The sequence below is a fragment of the Dermacentor variabilis genome, chromosome 1 (genome assembly GCF_050947875.1).
Source record: "Dermacentor variabilis isolate Ectoservices chromosome 1, ASM5094787v1, whole genome shotgun sequence".
Taxonomy (NCBI): Eukaryota; Metazoa; Arthropoda; class Arachnida; order Ixodida; family Ixodidae; genus Dermacentor; species Dermacentor variabilis.
The window spans coordinates 16,572,876-16,599,972 of NC_134568.1; the positions used below are offsets into that span (position 1 = coordinate 16,572,876).

Consider the following 27,097-nt stretch of genomic DNA (forward strand, 5'->3'; position numbering starts at 1 on the left):
TAGAATTAGAGTACTGCAGGGGCCCGGGCAGTCCGAAGCGTTTTTCGGTGGGCCCGAGCCGGGCTCTGGAATCGGGCCGCGGTCCCGGGCCGGACTCGCTCATTAAAGGGTTTAAGTCGTGCCTTCGAGCACACGAGAACATTGTGCATTGTCCAAGGCATTCTGTGTCAAGCTTAAGTGAAACGTGGAGAGAGCTGGCTCTTAGTGTACCTTAGCAAAGAAAATAGAAAAACAGATGAAGTTCAATTTTTTTTATTTTCCACAAAAACAGACATTGTTTCCGCGTAAGGAAAAATAAACTACACAGAAAACGGCTCTTGAAACCATTTCCCAGTCACCACTTTTGCGATTGCACTATTACAACTCTCGATACTGTTATATTATTTTAGCGCTAACGCAAGGACTGTCTTTCTACTTGCGCGTTTATATATGCTGTATGCTCGTGAATTCGTGTGTTTATATATATATTGTCGGGGTTGTAGAGGTCGATCCCACCGCTGGCATCCAGTTGTAAGGGTTGGAGGTCGTAGGGAAGAACTTGGGAGGAACTAGGCGTACAAAGTTTATTTACAGTAGAACAAGATACATTCGACAGTCTAGCGTGACTCCCAAATGGAGCCCACAAGACGAAGCATACAACATGCGTGCCCGAGGCTCCGAACACATTGATTCTCGAGCACGAGCACACAGCTCACGAGTACGATCACAGAGCACACACTAGCAGCGACAAACAGCTGCTTATAAACACTCCGTGTTCCCTAGATCCCTAGGTGAGGGAGAACGGCAGTTCAACCTGCTACAAACTCGGAGCGTTGTGTTAAGAACGTGGAGGCGCAGTTAAGAACGGCCCAGCTGAGATGCAAGTTTTGCCAGCCAGTTGCGACAGCGGCGTCAACTTTCCTGGAACGCCACCGCGAACCTCTAGCCACGGCGTCACTAAGTCGACTGTGTGTGAAGAACAATACGTGCGTCCTCGACTCTCCGTCGCTGGAGCCAAGATGAGTGCGACGAAGCAGGCTTTGTTTCTGAACCCGCCACCGCCAACCTTGTCTGCTGTGAACGAGGGAGTCCCCGAGGGAACGTAGTTCGAGGCTCCTTCCCACGCGCCGTTCAAGAGGCAAGACAATGGGCACCTGGCGGCGCGCTGCGGGGGTCAGCTCGGGGAATAAAAGGCACCTTTCCTGAAGTAAGCCCCGAGTTCTACGAAGTCCGTCTGACGTCGGCTCCGGACCGTGAACCTGTGCGGAAGTGTGTGTGTGTAAGCCGTCTCGCAGAGAGGCGGCTTGTTTACGATGACTGAACGAACGTTTCCCTCACATCGGGATCGAGGGGGGCCGAGTGTTTATAAACCGTTTGGGCGGCTGCTCAGCACTTTCTCTCGCAGTCATGCCAGACTGATGAACTGCAACATCCTTATGTAGATACTGTAAATAAACCCATATTCCTCGTTCTCGATGAGAAGCAGTCCTTCCCTTCAACGACGTCCTCAGCGTGGATAAGTTGGACGACGGCATGGGCCTGCTACCATTCATGCCCGACTCCAATCTTGACAACTGATTACGAGCGATGGGATTGAGCCCTCCAATTCTGACAGTTGAAACTCCTCGTAGCCGGCCCGCCTTTGAGGGAAGGGGGAAGGGCTTTACACACACACATTCCGCACAGGTTACGTCTTATTCTCCGAGCTGACCCCCGCAGCGTGGCCGCCGGTTCTCCATTGTCTTGCGCCTCTAAATTCCAGAGCTGCCTTTCTCCTGTAGTCGCCACGAGTGTCAGCAGACTGTGACGAATCCTGGGGTCCACGTACCGCAAAGCACCCTTTTGTTAGGGTAGCTCTTCTTGCTGCAGAGAGACCATGAAGACCCGGCAAATCAACCAACAATACACAGGGCGCCAACCGTGGCCAGCCCTGCTGCCGTCGCCGATTCTCCGAACGAGGCGTATGGTGGATTAACGGTGCCGTAGTCTCCAGTTCTCCGAAAGAAGTTAATGGTCGGTTAGCGCTGTCCTCCTGGCCGGTTCTCTGAAGGGCGCCACCACCGCGGGTCGATTGAAGCACGTGCAGCGGGCTGAGATAGCTTTGCAGAGCAGTATCCCTGCAGGCCGATCGTAACAATATATATTCGCATGTTAAATGACCTCATATGACCAAATCGAACCATCTAGGTAATGCGTGTGCCTGAGCGGAAAAATAACAGCACAGGCAATGGGCCAGATCACTGATGTTCCCATAGGAGGAGCAAAGAATTAGGTATTTTATTGTTTATACACTCCAGCTGATTAGACCCCGAGAACGTGAGGCTCACACATGCGGTACAACCTGTAATAATATATATATATATATATATATATATATATATATACATATATATATATATATATATATTTTTTTTTTACTTAGAGGCCGGGCCTGGGCATGCACACGCGGGCTCTGGCTACGCTTAGTAATGAACGTCAGGGCCCGGCCCGGGCCACGTCCGGGCCCGGGCTGGGTCTGGCCTTCCGGGCTGGGTTCAGGCTTCCGGGCTTCGTCCGGACTCGGGTTGTATAAAGTGGGCCCGGGAGGTCTGTGCAGTGCCCTAGGTTTAACAACTCTGCGCTTAAGCATATATCGCTTACTTTGTCTTCAATAACACGACGCTCCGTGTGATATGCGTTAAGGTCGCTGGCGCTGCTGAGCGCACGTGGGTGTCCGTATCGATGTCGTGATGTATCAACTGTCGATGTGCGGCCCAAAGTCGCTTGTTGACAGTCAAATGTAGAGGTGTATTTGCGAAGCAGGTTGATGAGCTTGGAACATTGAGCGTGGCTCAGGGAGGCAGCCATAGAACTGTCGAAGACCTCCGGCGTAGACAGGGAGCAAGCAGGGTAACAAGCTAGTGCGCTGATCTCGGAGCAGGTGCCATCGAGAGGTGCGTCCAAGATGATCACCGAGTCGATAGGCTCCAGACGTCCAAGGCACTGACCACGACGCAAAGTGCGGGGCGACGTACAATCGATGGAGACGAGCATGCGAATGAAGCCTCCGTTGACAATGATGACAGTGAGTGGAAAAGAACATAGTCGATGAACAAAACTATGCGATGGTGTAAAAAGGGCAATGGCATCTGTAGCACTGTTGGAGTTGGCAGTCGCAATCACAGATGATTGCGGAGGTATCCTAATGTCATCAATAACGAGCAGTTTTTCGATGGAATCATGAGGATCATCTAATTGGGCGTCAGGGAGTGGCAAAAGTTGGACTTCAGCGCGAGAACAGTCAATAACGGCTTTGTGTTTGGAAAGGAAGTCCCACCCCAAGATGATGTCGTGTAAACATGCAGACAGAACAACAAATTCCACTGTGTACATAAGTCCTTGAATGGTGATATGAGCAGTGCATGCATCAACAGGGGTAATGTCCTGTGCGCTTTCCGTGCGGAGCGACAGTGCGAACAACGGTGTCATTACTTTTTTGAGCGAGCGACAAAATTTTTCGGTAATTTTCGGTCGACTAGTGCAAGTGCAACAATTCCGTCCACACATACTTCGATAACGTTCGTCGGGGAATAGCGAGGCCTTGTGCTGTTCGACACTGACGCAGTTCTTGCTTCGGGCACTGTGGCGACTAGTTTTCCTGCTGTTCGGTGGGAGTGGGATGACGACGCATCGGGGAAAGCGAACGGCGTCGTGGAGATGGCTTTGCGGTGATCATGGGCAGAAGGATTGGCGGTGCGTGGAGAAGTCGGATGTGATTCAGGAGGTGCCGAGAACGGAACTGGAGGGGCGTAGGAGTGCGCAGGTTAGCCAGCTCGGGGAAGCCATGAGCGACGTCTACAGAAGCGTGCCACATGACCAGGGATTCCACAATGGAAACGCGGTGGGCGATTGTCGGGTGTCCGCCATGGTCGAGTGCTGGCTGGTAACCTGGTGATAAACACGGGAGGAAGTCGACGCGGTCGTACAGAGGGCGAGAACGCCGGCGGCAGGGGCCGCGATAGAACTTCGGCGTAGTTTATAGGTGCATGCTCCGGTGGCGTTGCACGCGGGGACGGAAGAGCCTCAGATACTTGCTCCTGTATCATTTATCGCAGGGTTGGAGTCAGCGACGGCGTAGGGCCTGGAATGGGAGTAATCAGAGACAGCTGCCGAGTGGCTTTGGCACGAATCAACGCCTTGATCTCGCAAAGCAGGAGGTCTAGGTCGGGAACTGCGATAAACTCGAAACCGAGGCATCATGTGTGGAAGAACGCCGGGTCAGGAGACGTTGCTTGCGGAGTTCATCGTAGCCCTGACAAAGGTCAGCGACTTCGACGACGGTTTGAGTGTTTTTTGATAGGAGCATTTGAAAGGCGTCGTCTTCGATACCCGTCAAGATATGACGGATCTTATCGGATTCGGTCATTGTTGCATTGACGCGCTTACAAAGGTCGACGACGTCTTCTGTGTAGTTGGTAAAGTTCTCACCGGGCTGTTGGGAACGGTTGCGCAAGCGCTATTCGGCACGAAGCTTTCGTACCGCGGGACCACCGAAAACTTGCGTGAAGCTCGTCTTGAAGTCTGACCAGGTGCGAAGGTCCGATTCGTGGTTGCGGAACCACACGTTCCCGACGCCCGTGAGGTAAAAGACCGCGTTTTACAACTGATGAGTATTGTCCCATTTGTTTTGGACACTCACGCGTTCGTAGGAGGAGAGCCAGTCTTCGACGTCATTTTCGTCAGAGCCGCTGAATATTGCTGGATCCCGTTGACGCAGCGAGCCGGAGCAGAGAAGGGTGGGTGAAGCCGGCAGTGGGTGTTTGGCTTGCATCGTCAGGCATGATGGGCGGCAAATTCCGACTGCGGACTTCCAGGGTTGGGGAAAGCCTAGCAACCTCCGCCAAATGTGTACCGCAGTTTAATTAATAAGCAAGAACGAAAGAACGAACGAATGAATGGATGTTTATTTCTACAAAACAAGTACAATACTGTGTTGTGGTGGGAAAGTGGGGGAAAAAGCTGCTTATGGGGGGGGGGGGGGCAGGGGAGCTTCACTGGTCCCAAGAATCCAGAAACATCCGAGCAGCAGGGTGGAGCAACATATTTCGTTATGACTATAAAAAAGTTACCGATTATATAAATACAAAAACATTGATCATCTAGTCAATAAAGGAAGACATATTTGAATAATAATTGAGTCAGACATAGTTCAGACATGAAGGAAGACATAACTGAATCATTTAGAGGCGTGACAAAAGTTTAAAAGCTCAACTGGAGAACACGACAGTACATCAATTTCATTACTCATCAGTTCATTGAGTAGCCTAGGCAGTCTATAACATAGCACTTGCATGCCGTAAAGGGTACGTGAGTGAGGTGTGTACCAGTATTCCGGAAATCGGGTTGTGTAAAGAGATTTACGCTTGTTGAGTTGGGCTATTGACTGTATAAGGCTTGTATTGCTTTTTTGCTCCTTTTTATAGGTTATTGCCAGACGGTATTTCATAAGATTTGTAATTTTCAAAATCTTAAGCTCTTGAAATAAGGAGGCAGATCGGAAATCGTACGGCTTGTTACATATAGCGTGAACTGTTTTCTTTCGTAGTACGTACAACTGCTCAGTGTTTGTTGCAGAAGTCGTACCCCAGATCAGGATCCAGCGTAGGCACTGAGCGCGCGAGCTCTGTCATCGAGCGAGGCGTTGATGATGCGCCTGAAGCACACGCATGTCTTCTTTGTTTTAATATATATATATATATATATATATATATATATATATATATATATATATATATATATATATATATATATATGCGAATGTCTCGTAGCTGGACAGAACTAAAGTAATGTTGTTTGCCGTCGCTTGGAGATACTCAAATTATTTTTTCCTTCCGCCCAATTAGGTAATTAGTTGACAAGTGTCAATGAGAAAATTGCAGAGCAACTTGAAAAACTCCCGATACAGCTTTCTGTTCCTCAATATGTGCTACATAAAAGTGTTTTTCCTAGCGTGAAAGAAGCCCGCGAACACACACAAAGTGCCTCGAGCGTCCAGTCGCGCGGCAGTTTTGCGTGCATGTGCGGGATATATATATATATATATACCACGCACCGAGATTTCATTTTGCTGGTTTCAGTTATATATATACAGTACGTGCACATCCGTCGTATAGTGCGACCACCCATGCTGCCGCTGCGAAAGAAATCTGCGAGGTTTCGTGCCCCGCAATTGCGACTCGTCGAATTGTGCGATACGCGCAATACCGCAGCGGTTTTAACGCAGCAGCGTTGAGGGCCCTGTGTCACAGAAAATCCAGCGTCGGACGTCGCTTCCAGGGAAAGAATTTCGATACAAATTCCGAACCACGCATACCCAACCACTCTTCTACCACCAAGCTTACTCATACCTGGTCTTTCATTCTTTACAAAGTTATTGCTCGCAATTTTGAGAACGGCAGGCCTCAAACAAATGTAATGAAAAAAAAACGATGACAGCGTATATCCTTTATGCTATCTCTTCTCATACTGAAATACTAAAAGTGCGAAACAATAACAGGAGATCGACCCACGCAAGAGGCCGCGTTTCTACCAGAGAGCTTGCCCCTTCGTGCATAGCGTTCACCGCCAGCGTTTCCCGGTAAACGTTACGGTTACATAAACTTTAGTTGCCGGGAAGCATGAAGAGCAGTCAGGAGTCTTTGAATGCTATCGCGTTCCACTCTTAAAGGCGAAGCGTAAGCGTCCTCCAAATTTTTCAGTTGATTTTGCTTTCGGCCGATGCCATAGCTCTATATTTAGCTCGCTCCGCCGACGAACTGCGGGCAGATCGAGGCAAATCCTCTCGGCGCCCTTGAAGAATAGGAATACGAACACTCTCGGGCGCCCTATGAGGCGTGAGAGGGTTGCTAAGTGAAAGCCTCTACACCGTCTCTATTCTTGGCGTCCCGCGTGTCCCGACATATCACTGAGTGTACCGTGATGGCCTCGCCCTTTAAGTCTCAGATTTTGACCGGCCATTTCTTCTTCATTTTTCCCCGCGTGTGTACACGCCCCGCACTCGGTCTGCCTTGAGCCTCCCCTTCGAGGGAATGATCTATTATGCAGAAGCGAGCTAGCAAGCGCCAGGGAGTTCCAGGTCGTTAAGTACAGCCCAAGATGAGGGCCTATACGGCGCCGATGCTAATTTTGGATCTTCCTTTCGTTTCTAGGGATCTTGCCCCGCTGAATACGCGCACCGTATAGGAGATCGATCGCACAGGGGACGCGTCCCTTCTACAGGAACGTCCCTTCCTTTTTCCCCTTTTTTATCGTGCTACCAGAGACGAGTCGAGCGTCGGAATCCAAGAGAAGATATCTCCCACTACACAACCTACTCCCACTGTCTGCGTTGTCTTTTTACGTTCGTGTTTTCGATACGAGTGCCGTATATAGGGACATTAAAAGACCGTTTGCGTCTCGCTGAAACACTTGGCGCGTGCACGGCGATAAGGAGATGCCTTGCTTCTAGCGGCGTTTGTGAATGATTGGGGTTTTTTGTTTCCTATTGCGTTCCGGGCCGCTTAAATATAGGCTGTTATGGTGATTTACGCCAGTCTCCGGCGCTCTTGTGGTTTCAGGGAGAAAGAGGCGCAAGGAGGGGATGAAGTTGAGTGTTAAGTCTGCACTGTATACGGGAACACCGCGTGGGTTCCAGCTGTGTGCGCTAGCGCCACCTTTTAGAACTATATGCGTTCACGTCAGCACCTTCCTTGTGGATTTCTTGCTCTGTGTGTCTCTCTCTCTCTCTCTCTCTCTCTCTCTCTCTCTCTCTCTCTGTGTGTGTGTGTGTGTGTGTGTGTGTGTGTGTGTGTGTGTGTGTGTGTGTGTGTGTGTGTGTGTGTGTGTGTGTGCGCGCGCGCGCGCGGGCGGGCGGGCGGGAGGGCGGGGGCACTGTCTTATATTGTTCAAGCTTCCGTGCAAAAGCTGATGTCGTAGAAAGATGTCATATACCGACATTAAATCACTCGGAGTGTGCATCCGATATAGCGTCGATTTCTTGAATTGTCTGGTTAATTAGCTGTCACATTGGCATTACCTGCCTAGAGAACTCATGTGCGCCCTTTAACCTACTCTTCAGTATACGCATTTCCCGGTATTGCATGGTACTCCATGCATAGACCTTGTGCAAAAGCATAATGTGTAAGAACTTTTCTGCTGAGGGACCAGCGTTCAAAGTGTCTAAACGCATAACTCGTCAGCATGGTGCACGACGGTCTTTGTCAGTCACAGTGACACACGTCAGTGACACAAACGCATCGTCATCAGTTGATGTTTAATAAATAGGCGTAACATACCGACACGCTCGCAGTTTTAAAATATACCGATGTACTCGTAAGACGACGCGAACAAATCCATATTGCTGACTATTGTATGGAGTAATTCACACTATTTTTTTGTATTCTACTTGATTGCTTAATTAGTCAAGATTAATTAACCAACTTCCGAAGCAACGAAGTTAGGCAAAAAGAATATAAAATTAGAAAGTTGTAGAGCGCTTTGCAAAATGTCCGATTAAACAGTTTCTAACTTTCTATCTATTAGGTATTAGTGTTTTTTTCCGCTTACTTCAGGTGGCTGCGAAATACAAAAATTACCACGTGACTTACCCGCTTGCGCGTCATGATTGCAGCGCTTCCAAACATTTCTCGAACAAGCAAGCGGACATGTCACGTGGTATTCTTTTGTATTTCGTGGGCATCTGCAGTAAGCGGGAAAAACACTAATGCCTAATAGATAGAAAGTCGGAAACTATTTAATCGGACGTTTTGCAAACCGCGCTACAACTTTCTAATTTGATATTCTTTTTGCCTAACTTCGTTGCATTCGAAGTTGGTTAATTAATGTTGACTAACTACGCAAGTAAGCAGAATACGAAAAATAGTGCGGCTTACTTCATACAACATTCAGCAACATTCATTTGGTAGCGTCGTCTTAGAGTGTATCGGCTTCTTTTTTTTTTTAACTCTGGATAAAGTTAGCTGGGACACCCTGTATGTAAGCTCTGCGTACGCGTCAAACTCGCGGAGGCGTCAGTGCGCAGTAGCACGCACGCTATCTTGCGTGCGCCCGCAGCTTTTGAAAAGCCGCGTAGCGTCCGCTGCGGGCTCAGCGGGCTGCGCGGGACGTTCTCGCGTGGTCTCGCGTGTCCACGAGAGCGCATTTTTCGATATCGCTCTTGCCGAAGATATGACTCCGGCTTGTCGTTTGACTTCGTGGCTGCTGATACTGGCTACACAGCTTCAGAAGGTGGCGTATGGCGGCGCTGAATAACGCACTACCGGTTCCTGCGCATGCAAGTCAGCAATCCCCTTCTCCACTTTTGCGTCCGGCCGACTACATTGCCTTCTCGTGCGCGAACGCTCGGCTACGCACGCGCAACCTCGCGCGCTGCGTACGCGGGTAGTTGCGGACGCCCAACTAAAACTGCCTGATGGCGCGAATTTAGACGCATACGCAGGATTACCGCATGCCTCATCCACGCCTACCTGCAGGCGGCTCTCACGGAGCGCCCGTATACGTAACAATTTTTTTTTCTTGTGTTTTAGGCGTTGGTGAACTCGGAAGCGTATTTCGCTTTGTCTGATGTTCATCAGCAGAGAAGACAAAAAGGAAGACGCGCCTGAGTCTGAATGCCCGACTGCCACTTCATGACGGCGCGCCGTGCTTTCGGTGGGCATTGTAAGCAACGCGCAATGGCCTTGCGTCAAGGGACTTGTTTCGCGCGAAATGAAGGGCCGCTGAGACGGGCGAGCGCGCCGTGGGTTGGCCGGCCGACCGACTGAAGGGGGCGGCGTGCAAAACAAGCCGCGCCACGCGGTCGCACTAAAAATACGCGCGCGCTCCGTGGCCGGCTTGTTCGGCGGCATCACCGCAAGTGTGGCGCAGCATCCGACGCGGATCCTCGATGGCGCCAGGGTGAGTGCGACGGTCGCGCTTACGCCACTGTTCTTGCGCGCGGTTCATTCATTCGTTCGATCGCTGCAAACGTTTGCCTTTGTGGCGGCACTTCGTGACTAACTGCACACGTTGTCGTCACTCTTTTGTGACGAGCGGGCACATCTGCTCCGATTTCGAGGGCGCTGAGTTTCCGGTGGGAATGCTGTTCCGCCCGACTCGGAAAGCTTGAGGCGGTCGTTGCTGCAGATGTGGTCCCGCGCACGCTTTCGTTACGCGTTCGTCCGCCACGGCGCTGTTATTGGAATTGTCTGTTCACCTCGGAATAGGTTGTAAAGAATATTGCATCCACGCGTTTAATTGTGCGTCTGTCAGTGCAAAAGAGACAGTCCTTCGTTGCTGCGTGGGGCTTGCACGCGCCAAGTGGCGAAGCTGTTTTAGAGTGACGCGGCGGAAAATCTGCTTTGGCCACTTGCACGGGTAAGCGAATCAGAAAGCGAATTTGGCTGCGTCATCACGACAGCATTATAGCGCGCGCCGTGAGGCTTGGCGTATATGAAATGGGTATGTCATACGCACTGTTCTTTATTATTATTATTATTATTATTATTATTATTATTATTATTATTATTATTATTATTATTATTATTTGTACTTAACACATAATCAGATATACCGATAATGGCAATTTTTCGCTAATTTTTCTTTCTCGACGAGCGCCAATTGACGCTTTACAACTTTCTGATTAGAAGTCATATTCAGTGCTTAAAAGGTCAATTTATTCCAATTATTTAGTCAGTTACAAAGTAAGAAATAGTGTCACTTTAGCTACGCGGTCTGATCTGTGCGCCAAAATGAGTGACCTTTTATTCCAAGTTCCGTTATTCCTGCTCCAAACAGAATTCACGGGGCCTGCTTCGAAGAACTTTCAAACTGAGAGAGAAAAAAAAAAAGAAGTGCAGCAGACAGCGGTCGTGTCCTTGGCTTGCATAGAGGCGATTCCTGCTAAAACGGCGCCGTGTTTTTCACGACAGGCAATTATTGCACTGAAAGTGCCCTCGCGCGATAAACGGCCGCTCGCCTCAATGCGATTGATTTCAGCGAGCTTAGCTCCAGTTTTGACCCGTCCCAGAATTGTTTTTTTTTTATGGCGGGTACAGGTTATTCGGTGTGCAGCCACAAACTTTCTCACAAATGCTGTCGCGGTATATAGTCTCTCTCGTGATTTACCCTTTTGTACTTTATGAGGTCGACGGTCACATTGCGCTCGCTTTGTCAGAACGTGTCGTCGCCGTGCTCACATCATCACTCGGGTCCCGTTTTTAGACGCCGTGGGTCGATTGCGTCTTGCGCATGCGCGCACCCGGATGCATGCTTCCGACGTCGTCGTGCGCCATTGTCCGTGCACAACTTCTGGACACCGTTCAGGTGCTCCTGGGCTCCGAAGCGGGGTCGTCTATTTTCTGCCCATCGGGACCCATGTAGCCGTTTCAATAAACTGACGCAGGCTGCAAATGTTTTGAAAGCGGCTTGAACGGTAAAAGTTAAGTTATGGGGTTTTACGTGCCAAAACCACGATCTGATTATAAAAGCACGCCGTAGTGGGGTACTCCGGAAATTTGCACCACCTGGGGTTCTTTAACGTGCACCTACATCTAAGTACCACGGGTGTTTTCGCATTTCGCCCCTATCATAATGCGGCCGCCGTGGCCGGGATTCGACCTCGCGCTTAGCAGCCTAACCCCATATGGCCACTAAGCAACCTCGGCGGATTGAACGGTGAAAGTGCAATATACGGTCGTAGCGTTTTGGGCAATTCATTAGTTCTCCGGCATGCAGTGCGCACCATTCGATCACTTGCTCGTTTTTGTTGTCCACAATCGTTTGTACCCGCCGTGGTTGCTTAGTGGCTTTGGTGTTGCGCTGCTAAGCACGAGGTCACGTGACCCAATCCCGGCCACGGCTGCCGCATTTTGATGGGGGCGAAATGCGAAAACACCCGTGTATACTTAGATTTAAGTGCACGTTAAAGAACCCCACGTGGTCGTAATTAATCGTGAGTCCCACACTTCGGCGTTCCTCATAATCAGATCGTGGTTTTGGCATGTAAAACACCCATAATTTAATTTTAATGATAATTTCTGGAGGTTCTGACAGCGTTCACAGTAGGGCATGTATATAGTATAATCAAAAAGCCCACTAAAACGAAAGTATATTACATTCAACAACGTGGTTCGAGCGAGTCTGAAATGTACCATCTGAAGCCGTGGTTTCTGTATTTGCCATGCACGTGCATCTTGCAACAGGAGTCGAATGCATATATATATATATATATATATATATATATATATATATATATCAGAAAGAAAGCAGTTCTGGGTCCGGGTACATATTCACAGTGAAGTAGACGCGTGTATGAAGCGGTTTATTGACGTTTCGGCCGGGATCCGGCCTTCATCACACATCAGATGAAGGCCGGACCCGGCCGAAACGTCAAGAAACCGCTTCATACGCGCGTCTACTTCACTGTGTGTATATATATATATATAGTGTGTGTGTGTGTGTGTGTGTGTGTGTGTGTGTGTGTGTGTGTGTGTGTGTGTGTGTGTGTGTGTGTGTGTGTGTGTGAAGCGGTTTATTGACGTTTCGGCCGGGATCCGGCCTTCATCAGACACATCAGATGAAGGCCGGACCCCGGCAGAAACGTCAAGAAACCGCTTCATACGCGCGTCTACTTTACTGTGTGTGTGTGTGTGTTTGTGTGTGTGTGTGTGTGTGTGTGAGAGAGAGAGAGAGATTTCATAAGTTTTTTACGCGCATTTTGTTCATTTCGAATTCCCGGGAGCGCTGACTGGCCTTCGTGCGCGTGTATCTGCATTGCTATTTATGGCACCACGAATTACGTGTTAACCGCAATTTCTGCTTTTGCACCGCGAGTACATTGGAAGACAGAAGCGTTGAGCTGTTGGACCTTGTCTGATCAGACAAATGTGAATTGGGACACGCAATACTGTGTTCAGTTCTGCCAGTTGAGGATGCCCTAAACTGATTTCGCTCGGTCTGTCATCGTTGGGCAGGTAGGGTGCTCATATGCGCGCTCTTCTTGTATGCATCGCGACTTCCTGTAGGAGATAGATATAATTGTGTTCTTGCCGTGTGTTTAGAGGGTGGGACGCTCCTAGTCCACTGCTCAAATGGCCGTGGCGATGTCGCGGGTTCGCTGGATCAGCGCGCCCTATGAACCTGCGGGTTTCCGTCCCGGCATCTGAGCTATTCAGAGTTGGGAGGTGTAGTTGGTGTGCAGTATTTCTCCACGCTGTGGGCGTTGGCACTCCAGCGTGACGAGAAATAACCTTGTGGGACGAACGATTTGCTTTTCTTTTTTTTTTTTAATCTGGCATCGTATGTGGGCTATACAGCAGGCTTACCACGTACAAGTGAACACTATATCATACACGCCTAATCACGTATATATACTGACTTCGATCACTGGGGCGGCAGTAGTGTTTTTGTAAAGCCACCAGGCGGCACCAGCGCAAAGTCGCATCTTGTGCTGGCGCGTTGTTAGAGCCACAACACTCTAGATACGTTTGTCTTGTGTGATAGATGTCGTTGAAAAAAGAAAAAAAAAACGACCCATGTACTGTGCGTTAATATGTTGCTGCGGGCTCCTCTGCCTTACTACGGGACCTTTTAACGCTAGAAAAATACACTGGCAAGCCCCGAAGCGCCATAAATAATTTAGTATACTTAGTAACATCTTCGTGAGGACTAGTTGGTTCATCTTTAGAACTAAGCTCAAACAACACAACTAAAGCAAGGACACGTAGAACAAGTTCTGACTGCCAACTAAATTTTTATTTGGAGAACGCCAGCCCTTATGTATCCTTGCCAAGGAGAATAGGTCCCAGTGCGCCAGCAATCATAAATGTAAGTTCACTGACCGCCAAACTGGTAAATTAGAAAAGCGTCGCTTTTAATCAGGGTGTCGAACACAACTCGAACCAAAATTTTGGGCCGAACTGAACCCGAACCGATATTTTTGGAACGTGCCTGAGCCTGAACGGAACCTGAGATGAAAAAAAAAAAAATAATGATAGAGGTTACCGGTTTGGCACGAAACGGCTCAAGCATATATGAGGCGACAACGGGTACTCAATCGTTTGCACGCTTCTTCGAATAGCTATTCAATCGGCGCAGCCTACCAGCAGATTGTTATATACGACTCACGATTTGCGCTGTGTGCGAGAATGGGGATAGTCAATGGGTATGTGCTGGTAACTACGGCCACCTCGACAGAGACGCCTAATTGCACTTTTGAGGTCGGTCGTGCCAGTTGTGCTCTGCGGCTGAAAAGTTGTTTGAGGGTTTCCGCGTAATCAACATTTCTGGTGACGCTCCCCCATTCGGTCATTAAGTCAACTTGTTAGTTACTAAGTCTGGTTAAATTAGATGAACACGGAGAGCCGAAAAGACGATACCTCGAGGAGGGATATCAACGAGCTCAGCTGCATGACTTATTGCAACCATAACTGCGGTCGCTAACTAATGTCGTCACCTTCTCAGTGAGCAGTAATAACCGCGGCCGTAAACGGCGCGCAAAACCTGTTTTTGTTACGTGCCATGGTTCAACACACGTGTAGTACTTATCCAATCAGAGTACAACACTCTTCGAATTGTAGAAATTATTCGGGGCCCACAATGTGCGTACTTCTGGTTTCCTTGTCCGCCCTTAGCCAGCGCAACACTACGCGCCACGTGCAGATGCGCAAGATCGACGTATGGTTTAGCGCAAAGCGTCCTTGTTCATCGTTCAGAAGCATCAATGTCCTCACCTTCTAAGAAAGCAGCAAACTGGGCGAAATGTCAAATGCTAACTTAATTCTTCCCTTTGAGTAGAAGTTTGGAGTTGTAATTTGTGTACTGCAATGTGAATTCGCACTGTCTTCGACACCCATAGATCACACGCCACAGTTCGCTCACCACCAGTCCTGCAGTAAAAACCTGAAGCAAAACGGACGGTAACTGACTCTGCTGCTAACGAGTGTGGAAGCGGCGCACACCTTACGCTGACTCAGGAATTATCATTTATTTGTCGTCATTATCAGCAGCAGCAGCAGCCTATTTTTATGTCCACTGCAGGACGAAGGCCTCTCCCAGCGATCTCCGATTACCCCTGTCTTGCACTAGATTATTTCAACTTGCGCCTGCTAATTTCGTCATTTCATCACCCCACTTAATTTTCTGCCGTTCTCCACAGCGCTTCCCTCCCTTTGGCACCCATTCTGTAACTCATATGGTCCACTGGTTATCTACTTTAGGCATTACATGGCCTGCCCAGCTCCATATTTATCTCTTAAAGGCGTCCTAAACCATTTTTCATCGAAGTGGGAAAAGGCATTTGAAGTGAAAATAGGCGATTTCAGAAATACTTTTCCGGAAAAAGTACTTCAATGCGTTCAGCAGAAGCGGAGTTATTGGCAATCAAACACGGCCTCCGCTGTGCTTCCGTTCCTTCTTCAATGCCTTGCACTGCGAAGGCTACGGCGCAGTGGGGCGTGCCCACAACGCTGCCCCGTTTAAACGTCGCCGTAGTGCGCAGCTCAAACTTCATTGTGTTAGTTAACGTAGACGCCACGACTTCAAATTTTGGTGCCTACGGCGCGCTAAACGTAAGCAAACGCGGTTGTCCTCAGCGAACCGTAGTGCGCTTAGCCAGTGGACTCGTGGCGGCGGTATCTACGCTGCGTAGCCGACCGCATCTACCAATAGCTGCCGCGTATGGGAAGTCGCTTTATCGCGAAATAAAACATCCAGAAGAAACAGAAGCAGGCTTCTGTTTGAAAAGAGAGCGTTTGAGAGAAAGGGGACTTCACGATCCGCTTGCGAAGCTCCACGCACCGCGTACGACAGCAAAACTTAACTGAAATGTTCACAGCAGCGTATGCTACCCGCGGACTATGTTATTTCACCAAGCCCTAGGGGGGGTTCGGAGCCCCTTTAATGTGAACTAGAATATCGGATATCCCCGTTTGCTCTCTGATCCACACCGCTCTCTTCCGGTCTGTTAACGTTACGCCTAACATTTTTCGTTCCATCGCTCATTGCGCGGTCCTTAACTTGTTCTCGAGCTTGTGCTCACTTATTACCTCTGTCTTTCCACATGATAATCTCCCCGTATCCGTAATTCATTCGTATATGTCTGCCTTCTTTTTATGAAACTTTCGCATGCGCTATGCGGCAGGTCGATATTACTATGCAGCATATCGCCATGGGGCCGGATAAGATGAACTGCTCGAACCGGTTCGCGAGCCGTTATAAATTTTATTTCTCTGGTACTTAACCGGGACGAAATGGGAGCGCGTTGAACCCGAACCGAACCGGTATTTATTTTGTTATTCTTTTCGGTTCAACACCCTCCTTTTAATTAACATTGGCTTTGCAAGTAGAGTCCCTCTTTATGGCTCCCGCATACGGGTTAGTTACAAAATGCCACCGGGGCCGCGAGCGCTGTTGCTCGCTGATGTGCTCATACCTGGGGCCTCTGTGTCTAAATTCCAGGAACGCGAAGTTGTAACGGTAGTAACGATTAGGAAGACTCGCAGTGGTTGCTTAGTGGCATTAGTATTACGCCATTCCATTTTGGGTTACTTAGAGAAGTCTGAAATATTCTAAAAGACACTAATGTGTCAGTGGCGTTTAAATGTAAACACAGGCAACCGTCACGGATGAAAACGCAGGTTTCACTTTCCTTGTGCGCAGGCGTGCTACCACCGCCAGGGCGAGCAAGGCATCGGTGCGATGCGCGGAGGAGACCGCTGGCGCTAGGCGGCGGCGGGCTGACGCCCCATGATTCAGGTGATGGACACCACATTGTCGGCGACGGGTGCCGAGGGCCAGCCGCTGCTGTGCAACGGCGCGGCGTCGGGCGCCTCATCCGGTGTTGGTGGTACCTCGGGCCTGCACCACTCGTGGCCTGAACACCATGCCAGCTGCGACGAGTATCGCAATCGGCGCGACAAGAATGGCGACCTGCTCGCGTGCGACACAGTCATCAGCATCGGTGCGGCTGCCTCCCCCGTTGAGCGCGGCGGCGAGCCGCGGCTGTTGCAGGAGAAGTGGAAGACCCTGGTGGCCTTCACCTTCCTGTCGGCCAACCTAATCCTCAACCTGACGTGCTTGGCCTACGTGCACGAGCGCATCCCTGACCGAGCCAAGTACCCGCCGCTGCCGGACGTCTTCTTTGACTACTTCCCGCCGCTTGACTGGGCGCTCGACGTGTCCGAGTCCATCATCATATTCTGCATCTGGTCCACGCTTGGCTTGCTGCTCATACACCGCTACAGGTGGGCACACGTGCCGTGCTGGCGTGTCTTTAGATGCCAGAGCGAATGTGTCAGCCCCCTTAATCAGAAATTGCGACATCGGAAGCGTGAAATCTAAGTTGCTGCAGACGCATGTTGGAAGTCAGCTCAAAGAAACAAAGCACATAAGGAGGAAGTTTCAGTTGTCTTGTGCCCTTCACTCTTATGGGCTTGTTTCCAATACATAATTATGGCGTAAGCATATATTTTGATGATCACCTGTCATAGCTCAAGCCTGAGATGCACATCTGCTTCAAAAATGAGAACACTTATTGAATGGTGGCATTTTGTGTGTCTGAGAGAGAGAGCATGTGTGTATGCACGCTTGCTTCACTGCCGGGTCTCTTATTTTGTTTGGACATTGTTAACATAAAGTGAAAGAAGCTCGCATGAAAGATCTGATATTATTGTGTTAAGGTACTGGTTAGTGGTACATGTCCATTTATGAAGTATACTTGTTTATGCAGTCCACAAAGAGCACATGCAGTATGTGCAAAGAATGGTTTTGCGTGCTGTCTTATGTTCAAGTTTTACTATATTGCAGCACACAGAGCATGTATACCTAGCTAAATCTTTTCGTGTTAAGTCAGCATGAACATGCAGTGGAATATAGAAGCTGTTGGCATTGCAATTTAAATCATGATCTACTTCAAGGTAGAACTTCTCACTAGTCAACTGTTCTGCAATGGCTCATCAAGTGGGTACTTGCAATAAGGCTTCTAAAGACAGCGTGTTAAGGGTGATCAAATATTCGAAACTTTCAAATAATGAATCAAATGTTGCCCTATTCGATTCAGTACTCAAATAGAACAGTCACGATTTGCAAGTGAGAACATTTTTCTAATACCTTTCACATACTTCACATTGCCAGCTATACGATCAAACATGAAACTCATAGATATATATGGTTTAAAAGAAGGTTTAAAAGGGCTCCTGTGAACAGGTTAGCATCTATATACTAACCTGTTCACAGGAGCCCTTTTAAACCTTCTTTGTGCAAACTCACAACCACGCATGTTCTGAATAATCCTGTTTATTTGTTTATAATGCTCCATCCAAATGGGATAAAACGTGCTTCATATTAGGCTCAGTGTACCACTAGTGAAGTTTACTGATATGGGTAGTGTTTGATGTCAACATTGTTTTATATTAATGGTGAAAGAGCCTGTTCATTATGTGAAAACTATTTGAAAAGTATTTCATTCAATTTGCTTTGGCACTATTCAATTTGCGCTTGATTCGATCTCAAAAATTACTATTAGCACACCTTTTATTGAGTGCTTATCGCTCCTAACTTATCCTTTATTTTTTTGTAAGTTGGGTTACCACCTGACCAGTTTTTCACTGGCTCAGCCAGCTTTCTGTCATGGTGCCAGCTGCCGGTTCAACCCCCACACCAGCACAGTATTTGCTGGTTTTCTGGGTCTCCTGAAATCAGCAAATCATGAACTGCACCGCAAGTGCTCTTTTAGGTGCTCATGCGCAACAGACAATTGAATTGTCACAGATTAATTCGTCATTAAGTCCTCGAACTTTCCTTAAGTATGCCCATGCATTAAATAAAGCCTTATGTATTTTTTTGCCATCTAGACTTCTATGTGTTGCTAGGTTGTTCGTAAGCTATCAATTTACATGCCTTATACCTCTGTCACACAAGCATGCAAGACACCTTTTATATAAGCGGTCTTTTACCAAGTTGAAACAATCTTTTTATTGCTTCCTTCTGGGCATGCTACCGAAAGCATGGGGCTGCATTCGAAACAAGATCGCCTAAATAAACTGATGTATCTAGAAATATGAAGTGAAAACTTACTGTATTACGTGGTTTTCAAATAAATTTAACAACATCAGATTAAGAAACATTAATGTAAGGCTTTATTGTAGTAGTTTAAAGGGACACTAAAGGCAAATACTAAGTCGACGTGTACCGTTTAAATCACTTTCCAGAAACCTCACAATGCTTGTTTCGTACCAAGAGAAGACCTAGTTTACAAGAAAATTGTATCTGAAGGATCCAAATATGTTTTTCGAAATTCAAATCTCCCGCCACCAAACTGGGTGAGTGGTGACTTTGCATACGCCATCACCGCCCTTTGCTGCCGTCGGTGAGTAAAACAGCGGCCAACAGACGGCGGCACCAAGCCAAACAGAGCGGCGGATTCGCTGCTGCAGCTGCTTTTTGGTCAAGTGGCGTAAACCCTTCAGGCATCCCGCAACATCACATGGATGGATGGATGGATGGATGGAGTAACTTTATAGAAAGGTCCTGCGAGCTACGGGGCGCAAGGTCCCATAGAGCGGGCTACTCCCACGTTGGGACCGGGAGTTGTAACTCCCTGGCCGCATCGTGGGCTCGCTGGACGGCCCAGAGCTGCTCCGCCAGGTCCGTGCTGCGTAATGCGTCTTGTAGCCTGGCGGAGTCTTGATCCTTGTTTGCGTGGGTCCGACCACACGGCCAGAGCAAGTGATGTACGTCTAGTGTCCTATGGCAATTTTCGCAATATGATGTTTTGTATAGGTCAGGCATGTAGTGGTGTAGTCTGTTCTGCGTGGGGTACGTGTTTGTTTGAAGCATTCTGAACGTCAGGGCTTGAGGCCTGGTGAGCTTATTGTGAGGTGTGCTGTATATTCTGTGGTCTAGATAAAAGTGCTTTATGATCTCGTTATATGTGGAGGGAGGGTCCCGATTCTCGCTGGGATGGTCACGACCAGAATAGGGGGCGTCGCGGAAGGTGAGGTCTCGCGCGCTCCTGTGAGCCATCTCATTGAGATTGCGAGGGGCGTCCTCGATCTCTCCGAGGTGTGCCGGGAACCAGCAGATGGTGTGATGCTGCAGCGGTGCGGATCTATTGATTATTTGTAGTGCTTGTCTTGCAACTGCTCCTTTCTGAAAGGCTTTGACGGCCGAGCGTGAATCGCTGTAGACGTGGGTGGTAGTCGGGTCTGTGAGCGCGAGTGCAATGGCAACCTGTTCTGCTATCTCGGACTTGTGGGTCTTGACTGTGAGAGCGTTTCTCACTTGACCTTGCTTATTGATCGTGGTGGCAACGAAGGCTTTCCTGGTTGGGTACTGTGCCGCGTCAACGAAACAGGCTAGGATCTTCTTATCACGTATTTCGCGCAGGATGAACGATCCGCGTGCCAGCCTTCTGGGTTGATGGTGCGCTGGGTTCATGTTCCGCGGCAGTGGGCGAACCGTGTAAAAGTTGCGTGTGTCCGTCGGAACGCTTTGATATAGATTCTCGATTACTGTGGTGTCATGACCTAGTTTGGCTAGGATGTCTCTACCCGGTTTGGTTCCAGAGAGTCTTGTCCATTGAGCCCGTTCTTGAGCTTCGGCGATTTCTTCAAGTGTGTTGTGTACCCCCAGTTGCAGCAGGAGCTCTGTCTCGGTGTTCTTGGGGATTCCCATGGAAGTTGAGTTCTCTGCTACTTGCAGTCTGTGCCAGTTTTGCTAGCCAGTAAAACGAGCGCAGCACTACGCGATCAGGAAAGTACTGAAACGTGAAAGCGTGGGCGGTGCAGAGTTGAGTGCAAATGAAACCATTTGACCACCTGCGTCATTGTCAACGGTAATTTCAATTTGTTCCTTTTTCTAAATACGAAATGGAACTGGACAGGTAGCATTTTATTTTATCTTATAATCAATACGAGGCTGTTTTTTGCAACGAGTAGTTGAGTACTAGTGACAGAATTTTGCCTACAGTAGTTTTCACAGAAAGAATGCGCTCCCCTCTCCCATCTTCTCATTGCCAGTTTTCTTTTTTTCCCACAGTGAAGGTGGCAGCCCTACTTGTAAGGCAAGAATTACCATTATATTTACATATCTAAATATATGATGCTGAGTTATATTGAAGCAAATGCCACCATCTTTTCCTGAATACAGTTTGGTTTGTAGGTTGATTTGGACATACCCGCTCATCCCTATGGTTTCAAATGACTTTGCATTTTCATTTATTTGCCTTGCTTGTTTCTTTGCCTGCATGCACTTGTGCAACTTTGAAAGCTTCTTGAAACAGTGCCTTGAACAAATATTTCTGCCTTGTTTAAGGCAGTGTCGTGTATGATCTCAGTCCTTGTTTTAATCATGACTTTTTCAGTTTTATCTTGTACTGATATCCTTCCTGTGCATTGGCTTCTTACAGGTGGATTGTCCTGCAACGTGTTTTCTTCATTATGGGTCTTTTATACTTTATGAGGAGTATTACAATGTTTGTCACTCAAGTCCCTGTTGCAAGTACAACATACTACTGTTCTCCAAAAGTGAGTGGTACCCTTAGAACTTCTGTTAGTGACTCCTTCAGCAGTCTTGTCATGTTATTGTTTTAGGCCTGCTAGATTTAGTAGCACACATAAGCAAGGGACAGTACCACAGGTACTGCATTCATAACTCTCACGAATATTGAGGAACCACGAGTTCCGAAGCCTAATTTGTTTAGTGTGCTTTTGTAGTATGTGAAGAGGAAATGCAAGGTCAGATTTTGAAGTTTAATTTCAGGGACATAAGAACAGCACTTGAAGAATGAGAAGCGAAGAGGAATGGAAGCAGAGGTTACTTACCCTTCGTTACACTATCCAGCCGCTTTGCTCACATGAAAAAAACACACGCACAACATCTGCACACCGTTAGGTCTGTTTAAGAGGAAGCTTTAGCTCGGGCCCAACTCCGACGCGGCCTATTCAAATACATGTAAAACGCAAAAACGTTTTTATGAGATAACCCCTGGACCGATTTTGATGAAATTTGTCGCATTTGAAAGAGAAAGTTAAATTCTAGTGACTGTTGGAAGCGGAATTTCGATTTAGGGCTTGAATTTTCTTAAAACGATTTTCAAATATTTGACCGTTAGAAAAAAATAGAATTACGAAGTTTACAAATTCATAGCTTTGCATCAAGAACTGATATCGCGGTTCTGTAAACGACATTCATTAGATCATTCAAAGCGGACAAATTCAATATGTCATTTTACATCTTACGTGAATTTGTTACGTTGGTTACAACGGTTTTGCAAAAGTTGTATTTCCCTATGATTAATTTTTTTTTATATTCATGTGTAACATATCAATTTTGTCCGCTTTAGATGTACTATTAGGTGCAATTCACAGAATTGTCTTATCATATTTAGTGGTTAAGTTACAGAGTTGTAAACTTGATAGTTTCGTTTTCTGAAAATTTCCGATTTTTGCCAATTTTTAATAAAAAATTGACAATCTAACTCAAAAATTCGAAGCCAACAGTCACTAGATTTTAAGTTTCTCTTTTAAATGCAACAAACCTCGTCAAATTTGGTGCAGTGGTTGCCGAGAAAAACGAATTCTCCTTTTACATGTATTTAGATAGGAGCACTCGAGCTAAAGCTTCCTCTTAACATGTCTTATGAGTAGATTTTCGGCCACAATAGGTCTAAGTGCTTCTCTTTATTGGCACACTGTTTTAAACGTAATATGTGGACACTTCGATATCTCTCATTTGGGATATGAAACAAGTGCATAGTTATGACAGATTATTTAGGGGAATTAACTGATACATGCATTTTTGCTGAAAAGTATACATTTGTGGCACCTCTTTGTTAGAAGCAGTTGTGCAAATAAATCAGTAAAGTGGTATATCTCAAACTGCGGATCACAATGTTCAGGGGGTTCTGGCAGTGTCAACAGGGGATTACAAAACACCTCAGGTGTTTGACTGTACGGAGGAAAAATGAGTACAAGCTGCAGTTTGTGCAAGTATGGCATGGGCGCATCTGTTCTTCACTACGAAATCCATGAATTTCCTCACACTTGATCGCTGAATGAAAATGCGAACTCGGTATCCATGTGGAGAAATCAATGAAATCATAGGCTGCCACTTAACATCAAGCATTAACTGAGGATAGTGCTGTGAAAACTATTTTAAAAAAACCTGAATACTAATAGACAAGCCCACTCTAGCCAACAGCCATATTTCTGCATTGGCTTTTAGTGTTATCAGTTGACTCTTATGACTCTCACCTTATAAAATTCAAGTAAGACATCAGCAGGATTGTTAATCTTCTTGTGTGTGTGTTTTGAGTTTAAGTGGGGGGAGTGGTATTTGTAGGCACTTGGACAGTGGTGGTGTCAACACGTAAAGGTTGTGTCAAAAGCCCTTCCCTATGAAACTATATTTATTCCTGTGGAAACAATAAACAGGCTACACGCAGGTAAACCACCTTTCCTTGAAAACAACTTCAGGCAGAAGGCACCTGCAAAAATTAAGTTCAGGGCTCAGATATTGTAAGGATTGTTTTCCTTTCATTCCATTCCTTTCTCTCATCCGTTGGGCCAAGCGGCGGACTGTGGCAATAACAATAGAGCAGCCACAAGTGAGCCTATGATGAATGACAAAAAGAATGGAGAATTAAAATAATTGCTCTAAAATATGGCTCCTGGCCACATCTTTGCATTTGGGGATCACTGGGCACCAGCTTTCGGACAGCACTCCATTAGGAAATTAAAACAAAATAATGCAATTTGACTTTCACTTCAGACCCTTGAAATTGTTGGTTATGATGTTATGACAAGCTTGTAATAAATAAACAAACTTCCCAAGCTTAAAAGTGAAGGGGAAAATTATCATCCACCCTAAAGTAGAGCGAAGCTACAAAGTAAACTTCAAGTTTCCCAGAAAGTTTTGCAGCTGATAAATTTACCCTGGTTCGCGGGCAAGGACAAGGGCAAGTATGGGCTTCTTTTGTGAAAAACTCGAATGTGTATCCTTTCAGCTTTATGGTTATTTTAGGGTGGATGACATTTATTTTCATGGAATTTTCTCAACCTTGCTTGTAAAACTTTAAATTAGTGAGTGAACTAAGGCAAAGGTAGTTAGCGCTTTCCCTGTAGCAAGCTGAACTGAAAAAGAGAAGTATACACACTCATTCTTATTTTCCACTTGTGCTTCTTCTTCCAGGCAAATAGCACAAATCCGCTTCTAATAATGAAACGGGTTGCCCAGCTGCTGAGTGGATTTGGACTGTCGATAAATGGGCAGCACACATTCTGTGGAGACTACATCTACAGTGGGCACACAGTCATTTTAACTCTTGCTTACCTCGTTGTCAGGGAATGTAAGTAGACAACATTAAACTATACCTTGAATATGTGTTGCATGCATGCGCCTAATTCACCCTGTTGTGTTTGTGTCGTAGCAGAACCTGAAAATATCAGTGTACCAGAATTGCTATTTTATCAGAGGCTCATGAGCCATGCCAAAGTGTCATGCAGAGTTGTTTTTGATGATTTATTATGAAGCACTTCTAATTGTGGCTCTACACAGTCTCTGTTTAGATTTGTTAATCATTGTACTACTGAGAACTGATATAGTTACTATATGATATAATATACTGAGAACTAATAATAACCAGAGAGAACGCTATTGTGTCTGAGACTACTGTTTTTGAGTCTTTAGAAGAGCACTGCTTTTTACACCAAATCTGAGCTCACTTTATCTTCATATCTCTTTTTATGATCTCATTAACTCCCCTTCCTTCTTCCCACATGTAGGGTAGCAAACTCGACAAAGTCTAGCTCACCTCCTTGCTTTTAAAGCGAAGCTTTCTTTGCTTCTTCCTTTGACTTTTTCATTGCTGCTGTTGCTGCTGCTGTCTTGCACACCACATTGGGGGGTGGTTCAGAGCATTTATATACATGGCAGGGGTGTGGCAGAGAGGAAAAGTGGCGTGAGAAACTTGTTTGGACCTTTCCATCAACGGTCATCACAACGCCCTCTGGAGTTACCTGAGCATCGCTACAGTAGACTTTTGACTGCTGTAATTATTTGTGACCCCCTGCAGAAGCATTGCGGAAACTGCAGCACTTACCTTTGTGCTAACATGCTGCAGTCTGGAGGAGAGATAGATAGAATGGTAGAGAGGAGGTTGGGTGTAGACACAGAGAATGGGTAGAACCGACTCAGTTACGAAAACATTACTACTAAACATGACAGCGATCGTGGACAAAGTGGGTAAATTTAACTTCAGGGTACGGTCTGGTATGTTTCTGCTATTTTAGAAAAATAAACAAATGCAAATGTGTCAAGCAGGCAATGGACGGAAAGCATGCAGACGCAAAGCCACAGTAAGGCACCGTAGCATCCATGTGACACTACGGAAGTGGCTGCATATGAAATCAACACTTCTGTGCTTGCTGCATTAGCTTTGCAGCTGTCGCGTTGCTCGAGGTCACTGGTTCAATTGCGACCATGGCAACCGCATTTTGACAGAGGCAAAATACAAAAATGCTTGTGTACTTAAATTTAGGTGCACGTTAAATAACTCTAGGGAGTGAAAATTTATCCAGATTCCACCACCTGCCTCATAATCTTATTGTGGTTTTAGCACATACAGCCCGATAATTCAATTAAAGTTTAACCCTTCTGCCATAATGCGATGTACCATGTGAGGCAAGAAGAATACTAACCTACTCTGAGGTTATGAACACTGGCACACAACAATGCCTCAAGCAATGTCTCGCTGTGTGTTCTGTGTACTGCGCAGACAAACAGCAGTGGAGCACGCAAGGTAACATTTAACCTCTATTCACCACTCTCGTATTGCACCGAACACTGATAGAAATAAACGTTTGCAGTCAACATCACCGCTAATAATAGTTAATCAAAGCAAACAGCACAGAAAGCTTCGCTTACATTGATCGGTTCCCTCAGAGCACGGGATCTGCATAATTTTTTCTTCCTTCCCTTTCCCTCTTTATGGTCTTTCTTTTAACCTTGTGTGTGGCACATCATAGTCATTCCCTTTTTCATCATGAGAACTCGCATAACTAATTTGTAGCGGCTGTTCGCAACAGCTGCCAAGGAAGATGACAATCGGCCAGGTGCGAGCTTAGAGCACTTCAGGCAACCAGGCCAGGGAAAGCATGCTGTTTCTCTGGCCAGCCACCACTGAACATTGCTACCGCTCACAACAAAAGGTGGACAACTGGCACATGCCTACCTTTTATTGTGGCAGCGATTAACAGTGGAGGCCAGCCAGCGGAGCAGTGTGCCGTCATCCTGGCCCGTTCAGTGGTAGCAGTAAGAAACTTTTGTGCAAGCTGGAAAACCTTTCTTCTGAGTTTGTTCATGGCTCAAGCACTGCTGTACGACTTATTCAGCTGCTAATTCAGACAAGAGTTCTTCACTCTTAGTATATTGCTCTTTGTGGCATCAAAGAAACAGAATTACATGCAGCTAGATGTTCATGTCAAAATATACCCTAGTTGTTTTTAATCTTGGTTGTTCAGTATTATCAAGTATTGTTCCAGGGTGGAAACAGATTTATGGTTGCACCATGGGGGGGGGGGGGAGGGAGGCTGGAAGAGAGAATTTTAGATTCATTGAAATGATCATGTAAACTTGTTAATGTTTGAAAATAAATTTTGTTCTCCATATTGAAGCAGAAAAATTTGTACAACAGGCTCTTGGTAAACAAATTGTGTTTTAGTGGAACTGCCAGTTAAGCAGAATGCATCTGTCGACTCTGGCTGGTGCTTCATAGCAGAAATTTTTACTTCACTTACACTGAAACCTTCATTTTGTCAAGTTTGGCCAAACAGAACTGGAATCAAAACTATTCTGTATATGATGAATCTGTAGGAAATGATGCTGGGCACATCTATGATTTGTAAGGCCAGCAGACTGATGTATGTCACCATACCTGCCAACTCCACCCCCCTGTTTTTTATTATGTTTATGAATTTAGGTTCCTTTTACAATTTTACAAATGTTGCATCAAGATTTATGAAAAATAAGTTCTGTTTGTGAAAAAGTTCCCCTCATTGGTCTCCGAACTTTTCAATGGAAGTATTCTGATGGGGAGTACTTGCTT

The 27,097-nt window shown here is 46.7% G+C and overlaps 1 protein-coding gene across 6 annotated transcripts in view; it reads left to right on the plus strand.

The window, feature by feature from the left end:
- Window positions 1-27,097, plus strand: part of LOC142575565 (phosphatidylcholine:ceramide cholinephosphotransferase 2-like) — a 276,015-nt gene that overhangs the window by 225,222 nt on the left and 23,696 nt on the right. For 5 of the 6 annotated variants that reach the window (XM_075685027.1, XM_075685050.1, XM_075685059.1 and 2 more), the window contains 3 exons: window positions 16,654-17,237; window positions 21,401-21,518; window positions 24,184-24,340. In XM_075685027.1, the coding sequence (XP_075541142.1) occupies window positions 16,741-17,237; window positions 21,401-21,518; window positions 24,184-24,340 (772 nt within the window). In that variant the 5' untranslated portion in view covers window positions 16,654-16,740. Of the gene's footprint in view, window positions 1-9,844; window positions 9,913-16,653; window positions 17,238-21,400; window positions 21,519-24,183; window positions 24,341-27,097 lie in introns of those variants that run through there. The other variant, XM_075685067.1, reaches the window with a different exon arrangement.